At 35.5% G+C, this 20,892-nt stretch overlaps 1 protein-coding gene across 1 annotated transcript; it reads right to left on the reverse strand.

Moving 5' to 3' along the window:
* Positions 1-2,654: 2,654 nt before the first annotated feature.
* LOC104458752 (chromosome unknown open reading frame, human C9orf41) lies at positions 2,655-19,230 on the reverse strand. Its single transcript, XM_010076720.1, has 7 exons — positions 19,027-19,230; positions 17,914-18,077; positions 10,931-11,071; positions 6,054-6,232; positions 4,127-4,240; positions 3,077-3,180; positions 2,655-2,844 (listed from the first exon to the last, which is right to left on the reverse strand). Exons 1-7 carry the CDS (start codon positions 19,213-19,215, stop codon positions 2,743-2,745), a joined length of 993 nt encoding a protein of 330 aa, XP_010075022.1. The 5' UTR covers positions 19,216-19,230; the 3' UTR covers positions 2,655-2,742.
* Positions 19,231-20,892: the final 1,662 nt, after the last annotated feature.

Raw genomic sequence — 20,892 nt, forward strand, 5'->3', positions numbered from 1 at the left:
GGCCCGGCCGCGGAGTGCAGACGCTGCCGCGCGCGGCGGAGGGTCACGGAAAGAGGCAGCGAACAAGCCGCCAACAAGGGAACGTACCCAGCGGTAAAGGACAAACTCAAACAGCAGCGACGTCAAGCCATACTGCAAACTTTAATATCCAAGAGAAATGGAGTCCGTTACATGCATCGAGAAAGCGGGGAAGCTCACACAGAGGCATGAAACTTCCCCTTCTTGCCTTCATAACTGATCTTAGAGAGTGCTACATATAAATAAAAATGCAGGACACTTTACATTTATCAGAACTTACTCCATACAAAGAAGTATCACACAGAAGATCAGGCAGCATTTCATTGTACACCCAATACCACGCACAGTTTAATAGGGACCTAAAGTACACAGCCTTGGCTTCTGCCGATAAACACCTTAAGCATTTTTCCCCCCATGTATACAACTGGAAACATAAATGTGATCACATTCAATAACAGTTATCCCCGTGCATAAAAATACATGTGGTAGATTTTAAGAACTCATAAATAGGGCTGCAGGGAAAACACCACACACTCATACAGCTTATTCATAAGATTATTCTGCTTCCAACTCTTAATGCGACTGCTGTAATTTAAAAGGAGAACATTGGAGAAAACTGGCATTTTCTGGATTAGAAATAGAAGCACATCACTGTATACCTGACATAAGTAAAGAAAAACATTTTCCAAAAACAACAACAAAAAATGGCACTTGTGACATGGTGGGGTGGCAAAGAACAAAACTATCAGAACAAGGATAGTGACACTCAACCAGCAAGCAAGTGTTCAATCGCCTATCTGCGGAGAAGACGACCACCACATTTCAAGTGTAACTACAGACCGGGTAGAAACCGGGCAATATTACAGATACATATATACATGCTACTCAGCAATGGCATAACTGACATTTACTTAACCCTGTCTTATTTCAAGGTGTTTAAAAATTAAGTTAAATACTAATCATATCTAAGGAAAAAAAAAAACCTTAATGAAAGCAAAGAAACACAAAACCCCTCAAAAACTAAAGTATATAGTACAATAAGGAAATTAAAACAACCTTTTTTTTTAGATGTGCAAGTGCTTTTACTTTTTATCTACTTGTTGCAATGTCAGTGTTTCAGCTTTAAACACATTTTTCTTGGAGCACGGTAGAACTTTGACAGTTCATTTACAGTGGGAGCTAAATCTTGGTGGTGCACTTTTAGGAAGAAGAGACAGTTCAAATAAGACTAAGTTTAAGCAAAGCTCTAATTGAAAACTGCTGTATACAAGAAACCTTATTCTCAACAAACATTCTGAGAAGAGGTGCAGTACTGAAACATCCCCAGGCACGCACTTCCCTTATGCAGTGTTGAAACTATAGAAAAGAAGTTCCTGTATTCCCTCCTTGCAGACTTTCAGTTTAGAAACAAAGGAACAAATTACTGGCCTTAATGGGAAAAATACAAAAGCCAGTAACAGATCTATTGAGATGCAATTAGGACATCACCATGAAAAAAGGGACTAGAAATAATGGAAAATAACCTACTGTCCAGTGCCATTATGACAAAATATGAAAATCCCCTGGATACCTTATCAGAATGTTTTTGTATTTTAAATAAATTTTTGAAATTGGATTAAAATGGTATTTAAGGTAACCAGTAAGAAAACAAAATGGTCAACATGACACCGCCTCTCAGCAGTGATTACTAATTCATGTTTTTTTATGTACATCTTCTGTCACTTAGAAACCTCTTGTACAGTATCATAACTTGCAGATTAAATATTTGACTAAGCCACATCTGCCAGGAAAAAAAAATTAAGGAACCAAGAAATCACTAAGTCACACAGGTAAAGGCCCTGAAGTTACAAGGAAATTGTCTACCAACTGGCCTGCATATGGTGACTCAGGCAGAGATGATTAGGTTACAGGACATATTATTGACATGCAACTTTTTTTTTCCCTTTGAGAAACAGGGATTTTTCTGTTGCACTACCTACACCTGTCACGCATAACTCAGCTATGTTATGAACTTTAAAATAAAGGTAAGAGCTGAATTAGTGTTGTTCCTGAACTAAGGTTAACATACTGCTTCTCTGCCACATGCTGCTTTCTCTTCATTCAGTACTCTGCTTGCATACAGTATTTCAAATTTCTTATAGGTTTGTTTTGATTAAATTGTGAACAGTGGTACAGTCAAAGATTAGCATTTGAATAATAATCAGAAAATGCTGTACCAGTTCTGATGGTTATTTTATCTATCAAGAATAATTTTACCACTTTCCAACTTCGTAATTTATGTCTAGAAATACTTCTCTAAATGTGACACAGCTAGTACAGTAAGCACCTCTATGCATTCCTAAGGTCAGAAGGTAACAAAAAAGAAAATCATAAATCTATGAAAAACGAGGCAGCATATGCAGAGAATTAGCCTGGTTATGCCAAACATCAAATTTTATTCTCAATAAAACATTTTTGCTTTTATTTTTAATGCATTCCAAAGCACAAAGACAGCATATGTGAACATTTCGTCCTCCACTTTCACAAGTATATTACAAATATGCATGGAATAGTACACGCCTGGAGAGCAACAGAGATTAAGAAAATAGACATTATCTAAATCCTATTAGGAATAAGAAGGCACCACTGATTTGAGGTTGTGTCCAGACATCACCCAGTCTGTTTTTTTCTAATTTCTAGCTTTCAAGCCAGGATTTTTTTCTGATTAACTCATTCAGACCACTTCTATTCTGGTTTTCTCACCACAAACAACACACATTCATAGTAGTATTTCATCATGGAGAGTTCATTCACAGTGTAAGTTGACAGTACAGATTCTTTCTCCACCTGAAAAAAGCATCAGTTTTCAGAACACCTTCTCTACAAGAACTGTACAAGTTTATCTTAAGACAGAAATTGCTATATATTTACTAGATTTCAAGGCCCATCTATATACACTTTTTAAAAGAATAAAAAACATGTAATTCTCCTAGAAGTTATTTGTATATGCCATTATGTTGAACTAAATTTAAGGTAAAGGTTTATTAGACCAATACTACACATTGCAGCTTCTTCTTACCTCTATATGGAACCCATATTGTAGTATCACATTTTTTATATCCTCATAGCTTAATTCTATAGAAAGTTCATTTCCCAAGTTTTCAAAGTGGTAAAGGAGAGGACCTAGAGTAAAAAGATACAATGGAAACGGCTACTGAAAAGACAAAAATGTTTTAAAAATCAAAAGCACATGCTGAAAGTGCAAAGAATGCTTATAACCAGACTCACACATTCTAACACAGACAAAAGAACATATTTCTACCACTCAAATATGATTTTTTATAACAAGATTCAGAATCGACACAAAATGAAAACAGATTATTTCAGATGCTTATTCAACAATGAAGTCTCATTTCCTACTATGTTGTGCTTTCTGTATCTTAAAATTTCTTCAGTCTATCATCACTGGTGTCTCTACAGAACAGAAGGCAGGACGTGCTGCAGCCTACTCAGGAACTCTGCTTCCGCTCTGGGACTGGCCAGGGCTGGTGTAGTGACTGACTGACAAGTGACTGCCCAGTTTCTACTATATATTAAACATGTTATAAATGTTTAGTTTAACTCCTCGGTTTTGTCTGCCACTCCTTCACCATGGGAGAGACTTAATTTAAGTCTCTCTTCTTTTGAGCCAAGGCATACATCAATCTCATTCCCAAAACTTCTGCTTAGATGCACAGTACAAATTAGAAAACAGATTAAGAAAAAAAAAAGGCAAAGATGTATTTACACACATAACAAGTTCTATTTTGTTAGAAAAAATGGCAAAAAATAATACAGGACACTACATTTGTCACATAACAAGTATTTGATGCATTAAAGCAAAACTTGCCACGGGGAAGATTTAATTCTCTACGTAAAAATCACATGGTGTTGACTTGACTGTAACTAGCAAACATCTGGACGTATTCTGAACGCATCTGAGATAATTTTCAAGCTGTAGATGTTTCTAGCTCTACTGAGTTTTCAGCACAGACACAGTCATCCCCACAACTTTTTTCAAGTTCTAGATGCCTATTATGTGATCAAACGTAAGTCAGGGCTAGCGGGAAGAGAAGTTGGTCACACTTGCCTACATTTATCCATATTCCTCCAGGCTTCAGTATTTTCCATATAGTATCAATGTAATCAATAACGTTATGTGCTGTATCTATGAAAAAGCAAGTTGCTATGCAGTCCCATGTATCTGCATAAAAAGAGCAAATTATACAGGATTAGTTTCAATGTTTCTACCCCTGTTCATCATTCAACTTCAGTATTTTAGACACTCAGCAGTACCTTCAACAAACAACAACTGAAGGCTCTTCATTTCATTTACAAGTAAATAAAATATTTCAGTTTATGTTAACAACAGTTAAGTTTGGGTTTGTGTGACCTATATATCACAGAATTACAGAATGTTAGAGATTGGAAGGGACCTCGAAAGATCATCTAGTCCAGTCCCCCTGCCGGAGCAGGAACACCTAGATCAGATCACACAGGAACGCATCCAGGCAGGCTTTGAATGTCTCCACAGAAGGAGACTCCACAACCTCTCTGGGCAGCCTGTTCCAGTTTTATATAGATGTGTGTATATGCATATACAGATTCTAAAATAGTATACATGTTTATTATGTATACGTTTTATAAAATTGTTCATACATGTTACATAAAATGATACATATTTCTATCATATCCTGTAAATTGTAAATATAACATTTTGTATAAATGAAGGCCCAAGTGTGCTATTACTCAACTGTTCTACGAACATCGTTACGATGAATGTTAGAAAAAAAAAAAACTAAAAAATACCCAGTGATTTTGGGCCTCTCTAGAGCAATCTATCTAGAGATTCGGTCCTATCTAGAACAATACAAGTCTGTACATTAACATGTACTTTCACAAATCACGTAGCTTTGGAACATTTTATTCGGTATCTGAATATTTCTCCAGCTGTTTTTTTTACTAGTGAATTTAACAAGCAGAATCTTTCAAAGTCTACCTTTTAAAACATTAATCTCCCAGTTTTTCTCTAAACACGTATAATTTAAATTGTAAAAAAATTAAGTTCTGTAAATAAAAAAAATTGAAAGTTTCAATTTATGCCAGCATCAGAACTTTCAGAAAATTAAGTAATTATAAGGAAGGCTCCTATAAGAAAATATCTGGAAGTCTAGCTGCACAGTAAAGGGTAGATCAATAGCTATATAATCCTGGTGAAAAATTGCTATGGGTCTATTTGGGACAGAAAGGTGGAAACAGAAAATAGATATCTGAGATGATAAACCAATATTATGTAAGGAAAAAATAGTAACTTCTAAATAGGCATATATTAGAATATTAGACTACATATAAAAGAACTGGGTAAGTGCTACTCTTGATAAAATCCTGAAAATGTCATTAGTAGAGTAAGTACTAATGTTCATTTCCTGCAGATTAATTCAAAATTAGGTTAGTCATAAAACATCACTTCATATCTGCAACGAGGACAGCACAACTTACCTGATATCACAGAAAAAAATAAGGTTATTTGTACTGACAGAGTCTCAATCTTTGATAATCATCATCCCCATAATGTGCCTCTGAAATATTTACTATTGACAGTCAATAAGTATGTTTGCTGCATTTATAACTTACTATTGCTGAAACTGTTTGCTTCTACAACAGGAACAACAACAACAAAACACTCATTTCTATTTTTTTACACTAAAGAAGCGACTAGTTACATTGTTCATTTTGTAACATCACTTTTCTAAATCAAGTAAACCTTTCCATAATACTGCTATGGTGTCTTACTCTAAAAGAGACTACTGCAGTAAAGATCTTTTAGGTATCCGTATTTTTTATAACTAAGAAGAAAATAAAAGGTTATTTGGAATAATAAAGTCTTCCTACAGTTAGTACTTTTTGCTCAATGCTTGTAGATACAGTTCGCTTCTATTTGTAATTGTTAACTGTCCCATAACAAATGCTCTGAAGATACAGTTACATAGATAGTCTAGAAGTTTACATTTACTCACTGCACTCAGAATAAATTTCTTGAAAATCCCCTGCTGTCATAGAGAAGTTTGAACCAGAAGGAAGACTGTGAGGATCAACATCAGGGAAATAAATTGGACGTATCTGATCAGCAGATCTTCTGTTATTGCTAAACTGATGAATCCAGGGATAAAGCTTACATGAGTTAATTTCGGAGCATCTGCAAAATACGGAAATCAGCACAATTCAGTTCCAAATAATTGCTTATTTATTATCTAGAAATGTAGGAGTCAAAGACTTTAACCAACATCTATTATTTTGTTGATAAAGTTATTGCAAAAGCTACCTGTTTTCTAAAGGAGTTTTGTCTAGTTCATAATACTTCAGACTGCCCATCTATTTATGAACTGATGAAAAAAATTTTACTCTGACACAGAAATTATCAACACAAAATAACTCCCTTTTTAATTTTAAAATTTTATTTTCCCACTTTCCCTGACTTATTTCTCCACTGAAAACAAAATTCACAGAATTCTTTTGTAAGCCTAAGGAAATGTGTGATTTAGTATACTCACTAAATCTAAGCCTTCCTGGGTCATATTTTTTTCTATTTAAGAAAAAACCAAAATGAGTAACATTAGTTCCATTAATTTTATTGGAAACATTTGTTCTCATCCCAGTCTTTTCTGTCTTTTCTGAACCATAATAATAGATGATTTTGAGCACAGCACAACAAAAGCATTTTTCAGATGCTAACTGAAAGGATGCTTTTTGATTTCAAAAAATAAAATTCCATTTTGCAAAACATAGTGGTTTTTCACTAGATGTAATTTTAAGTTAGTAACATCCAGAGTGCTGCAATTATGCTAAGTAAACATGTATTTGTAAAATAAAATTTGCGGGTTGACATGACCAACTATATTAACTATTGTTTTAAAAAGTTATTAAAAAATAGCATTAAAGTATAAAAAGCATCTTTTCCCACAGACCTGTAAAACCAATTTGTAATTACAAAAAGCCATTTTTTATCAGTCACAACAGAGGATACATCTGTCCCATAAAACACATATTAAACATTTTATAAACTGCAAGCAATCTACCAGGATATAGAAAGTGAACTCTTTTGGCTGGTGAATAGGAGGCATCTGTGGTAAAGTCTTTGAAATACCTTCTTCATGTCATATTTATATTTAATTTTATCAGTAAAAATAATAATACAAAAACAATCTGTATTAGAGCAGTAGCATACTGCGCTCAGGAACTGTCGCCCTTTATAATGAACAAATATCAGATATATGCAAAGAAAAAAAAAAGCGGGGAAAAAGCCCTCATAACATGGGCAGAATTTTTTTCAAGAAAGGCATTTCTATTTTGTTTAAAAAAGAAAAAAAAACACCACAACAACAACAAAAAACCCCATCAAAAACCCCCCACCATTGGCCAACAAAAGTTGGGTGTTAACCATTCTAGCATTCTCCATATGTTCCCAGCCAATTTGTATTATCCTCAGAATGTTTTTCTCTAACAATGAAAATTTCCCCAAAATCAAGGTAAAGAAAATAAGCGATCTGAGTAGATTAGAAAGGATTTTTTTTTTCTGAGCTATAAGGGAACACACACCAGTGTTTTTTTTCCCAGTCCACAGTATATTCATGTAGACTTTTGAACAGTTCCACAAGGAATTCCCAATACAAAAGACAAATCCCTCTCTATATTCAAGCTTGAAAACCTCCCTTTGCAGCTTCAGTAATTTATACTTCAAAACTAAATACTGCAGTCCTTTACAATTCCATCCTTCCAACAAAAGATGTAGAAGTTGTGTTATAAGAACATAACATCTTTAACAAAGTGTGAGGCACTTCACTTTTTCCCATAGGGGCAGGGGGGCATTTACTGCTCAACAGCAAGTCGAAAAGACAGTTCTGGAAAAGATAGGCAGGTCTTACCTCTTGACTACTGATTTAAAGGTAAAACGCTTAACTGTTTTCATCCTAATGCACTCCTGATGTAATACATCAAATACAATTAAGCAGCCTTCTCAAGTGTCAAGATTTATCTAAAATTACATTATTTCCAGAAAGTAAAGATTAGACAATTATTAGTGTGAATTCTACTGGTATTAAAGTTTTTTTAAACTAACCCTACCCTGACTTGGGCACAAAACAATTTTATATTACTTCAACTGAACTTTCTCAAATGTTCACTAGTGGGGCTACTGCTACCGAAGGGCTGTTGACTCAAGGCTACTGACCCGGTGCTCTCAATCTCCAGCTGCAGGAAACAGCAAGTCCGCTAACAGCTGTTCCTGCCTCCTCCACATAGATACCACCCTAGTGTTGTTTCCCCTCCTTGCCCATGTCAAGGGAAATAACATGTCCTGTGGCTTTAGACTGCCTGAAAATTTTGGTATGCCTTCTAAAGGCAGGAAAACAGATTATGCTTTTCACATTTCTTGCTCTTCCAAAACATGTAAGAAATGAAGTGTGTCTGTACATCAATGATCACCTCTGCCACCTGTCATTATATCCAGAATTCATCTAAACACTAGAAAAATACACCAGCAACAAGAACCTCACCTGTTCAAGAAAATGCACAATTTCCCATTGCGCAGCAGCCCAGGAGCCATTGTAGTTTAACGACTTCAGGGTCACTTAATTTTCAAATTAGAGCTTCCTCAATGACATAATGCATCTAATTAATTTCAAATACTTAGTGACCACAGTTATGTCTTGACACACTCTCTACACAACCTGCTATACACTTTTTTCACAGTAACAAAATTTCACCATTTAAGAGAATTAAGGTTTTTTTGACATGCATAAAAATCAGCAGATACCACTGTATACAGAAGACTTAAGTCCCTCTACCACATCTAAGAGCCCACTGTAGTAGCTGGCTTGACACTCTACATAGTACTTTTCCTAAAAATTAAGCAAGGTCAGCAAAAGAAGATGGATCCAAACTCTAAGCCCATGTTAGCAAAATCCTTGTGCTTTTATCAACTGAAGACAAAGATTAATTAAATTATGAGTGTAGTTAAAAATTAATCTCAAAAATCCTTCTTTCTTCCCACTCTTCCTTAACTGGTACCTTCAGCTTATACTGATCATTGTTGTTTCTTCCAGCTCCAGGAAAGCAAACATGTCCATTTCAGAAGCCTAACTGAGAAAAACCACTTAAGACTAAAATGAAAGATCCCAAAAGGCCCTAAAACCTCTATTAGACACCCCAATCCCACAATTAAATCTGTCAGAAAGGAATGCCTGGACTTCAACCGAACTGACTGAAATTCAGAGTCAGATTAACAGTATTCTATTCCATGCTAACAAGGAAGTTCCACGTTAACTTGCCCAGCAAAGATAAAGATTACAGCAGCTGAGCAACACTCCATTTTACTGTCTAAAACCTAATACTGTTAGCAAGTCTAAAGCAATACACCTCTTTGCAAAATATATAAATAGGAAACACCACATGAGCATCTGATGCTAAGAATTATTACTATTGTAAATTAAGCATGGATCTTCAGGAGAATTCCACATATAGGCAGAAGACTCATTATTTAAGGAAGACAAAAAAAAAAAGTCAGAGGTAATTAGGGATGAAGTTAACTTTCAGATCTGAATACAATGACAGCTGATCAGTGCTCCTAAAGATGGGAAATTAATAGTTTTATGCTGCTTTGAATAATTTCAAAAGTTCCAGAGAGTAAGAGCCAGCAGGACTGTATAGCTAAGGATGAAAAGAATGTGACCTCCTTTCAGTAGCTGCAAGGCATTAGACCAGCTCAACTGTAATCAAAATTTCACCACTAGATGAGTCATTTAAGAAAAAAGGAAGAAAAAGAACAAATAAACCTCTAGCAATTATGTTTTCATCACATTGACCATTACAGTTTTAAGCAGACATACAGCAGCTATAACAAACATTGTTTTCCTCTTGTTTTTGAACAGTAAACTATGACAGATTTAAGATTATCACAGTCCGCTTCCACTGTGGACAATCACTCCACAAACAGGGCTCCAAAACATGATAATAATACAGAATATAAGGCAATAGCCGAGCTGTTTTCAGCAAAGGTGTATCATTTCAGATTGAAGAATGAGTGAACTGGCAAATTCCGTCTCTCTGAACTTGGTACCAACTCCTCCAAAAAACAAAATAGCTCCCCAGACCTCTTTCATAGTTGCCCACCCATAGACTTCCCACCTTCTTTCCTAAAGGAACAGTTGCACTTGCTGTCTTCTTTCCTCTCTAACAAGTTCATTATGAAACCAGTAATTTCCAATACAAGTGACAAAATACCGAATACAGAAATGTAACTCTAAACTAAACCTATACAGTGAAATTTACTACATTCAAATTTACTACCTTAGCGTAACTGTAGAACTACTAACCATATTACCTTAGCTGTTCCTCAGTGGCAGGACTCACTTAAGAAGTGGTTCAGTGTGCTTCAGTTTTTGTTTTTCATGTTGAAATAAAATTTTAGTGCAGAGTGTAACACTTTAACAAGTTTCCTCTGTTAATAACCACCGCCCCTAAGTACCACGTGCACATTAACTAGTCTATATTTGACACAAGTGAGATGGGTGTGCATTTTGCAGAAACAGATGCAAAATACATCATAACACCTATTCAAGGCTATGCAGAAATTCTGTGGTAAAATCTACAGATTTTAAGTCTCATAACTTAAAAGCCATGCTTCCTGCTACAGTTTTAATGACTCAGATACAATGCTTCCCTCCCCCATTTATCCCACCAATTTTTTTTTTTTCATTAAAACATTCTAAAAAGTGGTTATGTGTGTCCTGTGTTCGGACTTACAAATCTATTCTTGAGTTTTATTTATTCAAGTTTTTCTCATTTATAATTTTGCCTCACTAGGTTTTGATCAGCAAGTAAAACATAAGCTATGTACCTGTTGAGTACAAAGTTAGAAGAAAAGAGCATAAAGAGGCTCCATTCATTTCCTTGGCAAGCATAACCGAGCATAGCTATTTCCCACGCCAATCTACCTAGCCCAGCACCAGGTACCAGGATATTAACTTTGGAGAAATCCCTGCAACAGAACAAAAATAACAGTTAAGTCTTTGTCTAATATCTCTTAACAAAACTTAGAGGGCCAAACATTTTTTCTCCCATACACCTAGATACTAAAATGTATTTCCTGTATGACTTACTTTTTAAATGCAAACTGAGACAGTTCTGATCAGATTGGTTAATTGTACAGTAAAAGTAATTCCCAGAAAATTACTCAAAAGAACATATACAGCCCTCATTCAGAATGTAGATCATAATTACATAAAAATTTTTCTACTTGAAAACTTTTACAGTTATCAAGCTAAAAATCTCTTAAGTGAATTAAATGAATTCATTAAGTGAATTATCATTATCATTAAGTGAATTGAATTAATACATTATCATATAGCACTACTTGTTTTTCTATGATGCACACTGATAAGTAGTAAATTTTCTAGAAATCTTGGTTACATTGCATGAAAAATAAACAAGTATTTTGACATCAGAAACACAAAGCAAACAAAACTTCCATATGCTGATAAGCAATTCAGACTGTAAAAACCTCTAAGTAATTAGCTTCTCAGCAACTGTGGGTTTTAAATAAGCTGTCCACTCATTTCACGCAAGCATATTAAGTGACATAAGATTTCCTAAATCAAAGTACATTACAGCTAACCCTTCACTTCCCATAACTATGCATGAAGTTGAAGACGACCAGAAGACATCCAGCAGTGTGCGTTTACTGAGATACCCAGAAAAACCTCTCCCATCTTCCAAGTTCAGCAACTAATAAATAGAAGAACTAAGAATCTCAAAATTTTCTCCTCTTTCAGGCAGAAAAGTTGATATATATATATATTCTAACCATTCAACTTCCATCACAATGTAATCAAACCTTCACTCAAAATGCAAAAACAGTCCCATGCCAAACTGAAAAGACTTAATCTAAAAAGAAATATTTTTTCAGTTTCCAGTCATGAACAAGACTTCATAATTTCACATAACAAAAAACCAAGTGTGGACAGTCTGACTACCCTCCCTTTTGCCTGTCACATTCAAAAACAAAACACAGGTGTATTAATTTATATGCACCTAAATGAAGGAAGCCACAATCAGCACTTCCAAACATAAAACGAAAGAAAGCAAAATGCAAAGCCTTTGAGTACATAAAAATTCAGGATGTCAAAAAGGATTCAAAAGAGTTAGCATGCTACATAAGCAGGAAGATGAGTGAAGGAGTTATGCAAATTCTGAAAAGTAGTCGATTTCTGAAGACTATTACCCAAAAAAAAAGAAAGTAGTATTCTTTTCTGAAGGCCACACAGACTAGCAAGCCAGTTCTAACAGTGCCTTTTCATAATGTAATTACTGAAGCTTCCCAAATGGAAGATCAAATTTTTCTCATTCCCGATTTTCATTTCTACTCCATTATACTTTCAGATTCTCTATTTCTGATTAACAAGAAGCAGGAAATCAAGACTTTGCTATTACTTAAGAGAAATCCTGTGAAGCAACATTTCTTCTTACTGCTCTCCTACATGGAAAGTCAGAATAAAGCTAACCAGGAAGCCTTACTGAAAAAAAAAAAAAAAAAGATTAATTCAGGGGAACACTACTCGCTCAAGATTAAATTTTGGAAAATAGGAACCCAGAAGGAAGGAGAAAATCCATTTTCATGAAGAACCTAGAAAAAAATGCAGACTTGCAGCTTTTACTATTTGTAGTGGTGTATCTATTCACTGTTATTCCAAATATATTTCTAACCTAACCTATTTAATTTCCTTACAATTTAACTTTATTACATATTTAGAATAGCTCTACACAGATTTTTGCACTACAATGTGGACAGTTCTACAACGAGTGGGTTGAAAAGCCTTATGCCACATTAAAGATTACCACACATTGATTAGAAACAACACTTTTCTTAGAACAACCTAATACCAAGGAACTACACAAGTGTAATCATATTTTGAAATCTGAACCTTTATTCATCCTAAAACAAGATAAAGCCTCTAACAGGCAAGTGAGTTGATTTTAAGTTGCTTGTAATGGTCTAGTGCTGGCCACCAACTTCATTGCAGCACACAGAGCATAACTAACAGAATACAAAATAATCAAATCTGAGTCCACTAACAGTGACACTAGCCTTCCAAAACGGTTCAATGGCTCAAGTACCTCTTCCTTTTCAAGACTTAAAAGGAACTGAGACAAACTGCTGATGAATTTCAAAAAAAATAAGGTACAAAAGCAGTGGTACTGGGAGCCCTTCAGTGCACTACATTATGCCAATTTCTGAATAATTAAAACAATTTTAATTGCACAGAAACAGCTTTTTTAATGGCTAAAGAGTCACAAGATGATTTAGGAGGCTAGAAAAACCTGCTTTCTTTTGGTAGATATGTAATCGCAGCAGTAGCAAAGACAATTACAAAAAATCTTAAACTGTGATAACTGATAATAGTTCAAGGTTATCCACCATGAAACTAGCTTTAAACTAGCCAGCAGTAGCAGGATCTATACGACAGTGACCTAGCATTAGTTAGGAACACCAACAAGTATCCATTAAAAACCTGTGGGGCAATAGAGAAGAAACATTGGCCTATTAACCTGACAGGTGTGGGGAGAGGAGGCTTGCCAAAAAGCAGGGAAGAGGGCTGCATGGTACTGTTCAGCTCAACTACTGAAACCACAGAAGTCTCTTAAAAAGGCAGTGGAGAAGTATCAGAAACAACTAAAATCTGTCATGGCATTATTGTACTGCATTTTGCCATATGATCTATTTTCAGCTTTCAGAAATTGAATGCCATTAATGAAGACTTTAACTTGGTATCTTTTTTTTTTAAGAGAAAAATTATACATGACGAAAATAGAGGCTTCTTATTTTATGCCTACTGTGCTTTAACAAAAAAAAAGATTGTGCCGAAAGGGTAAACTGAAGTTCAGCAGAAGAACAATTAGTGTGTGTGATCAAACACAAACCTCATTTTCATAAACAAAACACTACAATTCAATGTTAGCTCATTATAATAAGTGATAACAAATACACAGCCCATACACAGAAGATCAGTGGAAACATCAGCATAGAATCACACTGTGGGACTCCTTCATTCGTCATTTTCTCTCTAATGCTTGTAAATTTAAACGGTGAAAAGATCCAATTCTCTGTACAGTATTTTGCATTATTTTACTGTAATCGTATTTTGAGGGTTTTTTTTAATATAACTACTTTTTAAATAAAATAACAGAGATAACTAAAAAGCATGATCATTTGAAGAGCAGTTTCTCTGCAAACTCAGCAGCTGAGGTTTACATACTTCCATGTAAAGACCTGTAAAGTCTTCAGTGGAATGCTATAACACTAAAGACATAGTTTGCTCTTAAATGTAAAGCATTTAAAGCAACGTTTAAGCTAAGCAGGAATTTTGATGATATTAAAAACCCTGCAAGGACAGATGCATTTTATATAAAGTTAAATGACATTCCTATAAAGCAGAAGTTTTATTACCACCATAAATGTGACTGAGTGCATGCAAGAAGTATAGCCAAGCCCAGCCTTAGGACTAATAAGCTATGTTTTTCAAACAAAAAGGAAACCAAGCACTAGTAGCTTCTTTTGGGCTGTGCTGCCAGCATCTTGGAAAATGCAACCAACTGCTGGAAAGCACGATAGATTTAAATTTCAAGTTATAGGTGGTTCCAGAGGCCAAGTTAAATAAAACTCTAGAGAAAATACCTAATCTTACTGTTCTTGGTCACAGAATAATAATTAAAAGGTTAACTATTTATTTGGTTCATTTTGTACAAAAAGCTGATGATCTCTCCATCTTTTCACATAATCAGAAGGGTAAGAGTAGAAGGGAAATAAAATGAAGACAAAAGGAAAGGGGAATTAGAAAAAAATAAGTATGCCTATTTAGATTTTCAACTTAAAGTTTCCCCATAAAAATGCTTCAATTAACACAATCTGTCAGGAAACAAAAATGTATGTTTTACTATTTTCTCCTACAGAAAGTAGTGATCATGATTAATTCAGATCCAAGAAATTCAAGAAAATCAAATGGCTTCATCAAAAGGTAGACAATATTATAGAGACCCCGTGAGCTGAAAAACAAATTCCAATGTGAATAATACAGGAATTATCAGCTCACCAGGAAGACCTTACCTCCTGGGACTTTACTTAAAACTGCTTTGTTGATCCTACTAACATATTCTGTGTTAAGGTGCTAAGCAGAAAGAAGGAATTACTTCTCAAGATAAATGTGAGGCAGAAACAGCTTTTCCTATTCTATTTTTAGATTAGAGTCTTGTCAGAAGATTGGACTGAAACACAAGATAACAGTAGCACCTACTCACAACACTGACTTACAGCTGCTTTCAACCATTGCTTGTACTTCTTCTACATCCCAGAAAAGCAAGCATATGAAGAACTTTAGCACTTCTTTTCCTATTCTTTGCATACCAACTGAACCAATACAGGCCAATCTCATGAAAAGCAACAACACAACATGTCCATGCATGGAGAGAAACATACTTGATAATCTCAAAAGTGTAAACTCCTTTTTCACATGATTCCAACACATAATAAAATCAATAATGTTAATAAATAACATTAACTAGAAACTGCATGTACAATTCCATTGAAGCCATAAAAAGTAAAAGGTGACTCATACTGACAGTTGCAAATTTAAAATATTTATTTCTACATCATTTTCAATGTAAAATACATCTAGACAAAGCTGTTTCCATCTCCCAGTGCCAACAACACACTTTTTCTCTAGCACTTTCATTTCATCATCTCAGGAGACTTCAACACTCTGTGCTACAAAGAAATGCAAAGCTGCATTCTGAGGTTCCATATACAGGCTGTGTTCCCGCATTAGTGCCCGCAGACAGTCTTCTCCAGAGGAAACGCACTTTGCGCCCACTACACACAAAAGCCAAACCAACCTCACTATGGTCAGCTCAGGCCCCGTCCATCCCTTCAAACTGAAACAACTGCTCCTGTCCAAAACCATAAAAAAGGAACCAGACTGACCAGCCAGCTTGCTCTGCCAGGGAAGTTACTTCTTTCACAAGCGTGAGGTGGCACTGCCAGTTAAGACACAAAAAGAACAAGCCCTTCTGAACAACTCTGCTTCTTCCCCCAGAGATAAGTACATCTGAGTAGGTGAGCCTCTGGTCACTAGGAAAAACAGCAAGCTGATCACAGTAAGTAACCATAAGTGAACACAGAAAAGGTTTTATGTAAGCGCTACTACACCTCTATAATAATAATGAATATTAAACTTTTAAATAGGTACATAGGTAATACATATTTTATAAATAAAAACGTTTTATTTGACAAACTCAAACTTGTAGTAGAGATGTTTATCTATACAGTGACATTTTGAGATTTCTCTGTGTTGTGGTTTGAGAGAGACAAAAAAAACCTAACTGGTATTTCAGAGCCATCACAACAGGGACAGAAGCACTGCCACATTAGTTGTGTTTGACAACAACAACAACCACCAGAAGTCCTAGCAAAGAGGCACAAAGCTATCAACTTCAGATTCAATCTGTTACCACATGTTGCTTCCTAATGCCAACTGGAGGTTTTGAAATAGAGTTCATTGATGACAAATGTAAAAGTCAAGAATTTCCAACTTCAGTCACATATCTCCAAGACTATACATAAGTTACCTCTCCCAAAACCAAAATGCTTTAAAAGCTAGCAGTTCATCTCGTTCTCTGTGAGCCGTCTTGAAGATTAGAATGATTACTTTCAAAACTATGTCTTTTCCTACATATCTGCTCATTTTTATCTTATGTAGGGCACTATACCACTAAAAGCATATTGCAGAAAGTTCACCTTCAGATAAAATATCTTTAGTGATGCATCCACCCTGAGATACGTTAGCCCAAGGCAAAAGACAAATCAACCATATCCACTCCATGTTCTGCCGCCACTGACAGTCTTTATTAATGAAAATTAAAAGACGACTAGTGGAAGATAATCTCAAATTGGTACAAGTGCATTATTAGCAATTACTGAGAAAGAAGAAAACCCACAGTAACACCGAGCTATATCAAACCCAAGTTCTGACCTTTTACATATACGAGCACAAAGTTCACAAATTTTTCCATTATAAGAGTGTTGGGTTTAAACTGAAATGTATGATGACGGGGCTGACTACAAGGCAGAACCAATAGACACAGAATTCTCACACTAGTACTATCTTCTGAGATTCTACCAGTATACTTGTACTTAAAGTCACTTAAAAAAACCCCACACCAATTACCATTTTGTTGGTGTTAATAAGCCAATGCAGTTACAAAGCCACCTTTACACATGCAGCAAAGCTTTAAGACTTGCCTTGTACCATCTGCCTGAAACAAAGGTTAGAATTCAGTATTTGCACGGTAAATTCTTAGTGCAATAAAACCGCACTAGAGGTTATGAGCCTTCTTCCTTCCTTTCTCCTTCCACCATGAAGGACAATACTTATATTTGCTGCTGTCACAAAGGGTCCTTCCTTTTATCTGCAGCACACACTCAGAATTTGCAAATCTGCAAACTTTACCTCACTGAGCACAACTGAGTTAGCTTCACAACCTCCTGAGGTCTCTTACTTGAAAAGTTAACAGACACCCCATTACATCAAGCCACAGGGAAAAAGGAATATTTTTGGTCTACCTGGTATTCCTCTGTGAAGTTTAGGATTATGCTCTTTTCCAACACCTTGTATGAGAAACAAAAACTTTCTTGATTAAAAAATAAATTCCATTGCATTTACAGAAATTTCTATACTTTTAAATCCAAGCTTTTCAGTACTCCATAAAATCTTTGTTAGATTCATGCAACAAAGTATGCCCACATAAAAATAAGTCTTAAAACACTATTACCATCTTTCTTTTGGAAAGTTCTTTACAATTTCACTAATGATTGGCTGGTAGCAGGAATCTCTCTCAGGCTTTCCCTCTTCACTCCAGTCTCTCACAAACTGTTTCAAAGTGGATTTTAATTTATCCATGTCAAATGTTGAAGCTGGTGTAATCTTCCCTCTTTCCTGGTTAAAGTGAAGGGGAAAAAAAAAAGTTAGTGGAAAATGTACCAAGTATCTCTAGTCTTGGAAAAAAAAAATTATAAACAGACAAAAGCCATGCTATAAGGGCTGTTGGGAGTTTAGCTGACAAACCACTCGCCTTTCACTCCTGGGACCAGAGTCAAATCCAACTTAGAATCCTAAACAATTTGAGTTTGCTGGTCTCAGTTTGGTACCTAAGAGACCAGGTTCCACATCAAAAAAACGATATGTAGTATGGCATAGCAGAGCACAATTGGTAGTCCCTATTCATGAAAGGACCATGGCTTAGCTAGTGCAGAGGCTGAACTGCTTACCCTAAGAAGAGGATCCCTTTAGGTACTGATGAGGCAACACTGACAAGCTCACATTAGAGCTGCCCATTACTGTACCTTGCCTGCAGATACCAAAAAAGGACTTCAGTTTCCATCTCTGCCAGTCTGAGTGCAATTTTTTGAGATGCCACACTGAAAAAGCAGGTAAGCAGTGAAAAAGTTTTTATAGATGATAACATTAAAACTACTTGGCCTATCTAAAATTGTAACTGATTTAGAATGCCATAACATACAATAACCTACAGTAAGACAGACGTCGTTAACTGAAAAAAGTAACTTTAAAATGTAACCAGGGTAGAGCTAGAACTCTGAAGTGAAAAACCGCTTTTTCACAATAAATGTCATTTGCCAGATTCACAGTTAGTTTTCTTAAGAGTAACTACAATGTCTAATAGCAAATAGTTTTATTAAACATCAGCTCTACAAGATGTGAAAGACAAGAGTGAGAAAATGTAAGCAAACAGGAAGTAAGAAAGGAGAAAATAAAGAAGGCAAAAGGAAAGGAGGTTGGAGGCCTAAAGGTGTGAAAAACAAACGTAGAAAATCCCAAAGCGTACAGAATCTAATTTTGCAGTATAAAAAAGTCCATTTTAACATACATCTTCTCCATATTCTTTATTTTCAAACATATGAACGCAGTCATTCACAATAGTCTGTAATATCTCTTGATTATGATCAATGCACTTCCGAATCTTGTCAAGGTGAGGAAGGAATTGAGGAAGAAGACTCTGCTGGTTAGCTGGGAGAGATTTAAACTGCCTCTCGGTTCTGTTCACTCGTTCATGCATATTCGTTCTAAAAAGCAAAAAGTTTAAGGTCTTTAGATATTTAGAAGCAATACACATCCTAAATAGAAATAATTGGTTCTAAGCTATTCCAATTACAATTATTCATTTCCTTAGACACTGAAAATTATAAGACTTTATAATTCCTTACCAGAGAAGAAGTTTCAAGAATCTTTAAGGCAAAACGTTTGCTTTAAGCTCTAGTTCTACATTACCACTATTTTTAACATGCTGCAGTTTAAGAGGACCATTGTTTTCTTCTTGCAGTTTCATCATCAGCCACTCACTGCCAGCACAGGTGACCACTACTTTAATACACAGATCTACAAAATTTAATTAACAACCAGCCCCCAAACCTACCGAACTCAGACAGATTGTATCACTAATCTAATTCAAACTGAATCAATACCAGAATGCTGTGGTAAACTTTGGCTACTGAAATATGTGAAGTGGGATTAGGGATCCTCAAAATCAATTGCTTCTGAAAGAACCATAAAAGTCACAGCTGGACCATACCAGAGTTCTGGCAGGGACACTAAGATACTAAACTACCTTCTTTTAACAACATATTCCCTTCAAGTGTGAGTACTGTGATTTGACCGTGTAACTGCTCCAAGCTAAAAATAACTTTCATTTCCCCAAAATAAAAGTTCCATTAAAAAGGTGAATCTACCTCCAAAAGCAAAAGGTCTCTTTTTTGTTTTCCTCTTCCATTTTCTCATGCAGAAAAGTTCTGTCCTCCACCTCATTCTAGCACTCACCAGGTCTGCCACAAAGCTTGTTTAACTTGCTCATCCTGAAGAGACCTACATACGTTTTGCTAGATTTGATTTCTGTCAGTTTAGCAAGTCAAGTTGGCCAAGCACAGTCATAAGGACTCTAGAGAAAGAGGTCACAAAGCCAGGCCAAGGGATACTGCCCCTTTTGGCAGCAGCTAACAATTTGATCAGGTCAAGTCATACTGCAGTTTCTCAAACTCCTGTGCCAGCACAGAGTTGAAAACTAGCCCTCAGAGAGAGTAAGGTGCAATTCTGCAATTTTAACTGCAGCCTGAGTCTGGAAATTTGACCAGTTAATATCTCCAACATTACATATGTGCTACTGAAAAGGGGATGTTCACTACAATAGCTACACTAGTTTAATTAACATTTAAGAACGAGAAGGAACAATAAGAAAAACAAACTGATCCTCTATATAAAGAACACTAGCCTAGCTTAGTATCTTCTTCCAAGTTGTGTCAGAAAAATTATTTGAACCATAATACACTACCCTTTCATGTTGAATTGCAACCTTCTAGCATAATTAACAATTAACTGAAATCAGAAGAACTACACACAAAGTTAAGTCAGAAGTGAGATCACTCTAGACTCATCTGAAACTGTTATTGTCTTACTCACACAGACTTTCCAATTAAATTATTTTTAACTACTAAGATATGTAATATCAATTAAATTCTGAGTTATTTCTTTGAGGCAGAGATAATTTAATTCGATTTCTGTACTGAAAAATTGAGTCATATCTTTTTGTTATGTGTTTACTGAAAGTGAAGTATGCAAAAGCAACCCAGAGTCCCAGTTGACTTGAGAAAGACGATCCCAGCTTCTCAGGCCTAAGGATACAATTACATCACTGATATCAGTAAATTACAGTTGGCTGCTGCGCCAGTAGTAATAACTAACA

Source organism: Pterocles gutturalis, unplaced genomic scaffold, assembly GCF_000699245.1.
Source record: "Pterocles gutturalis isolate BGI_N339 unplaced genomic scaffold, ASM69924v1 Scaffold53948, whole genome shotgun sequence".
In the NCBI taxonomy this organism is placed as follows: Eukaryota; Metazoa; Chordata; class Aves; order Pterocliformes; family Pteroclidae; genus Pterocles; species Pterocles gutturalis.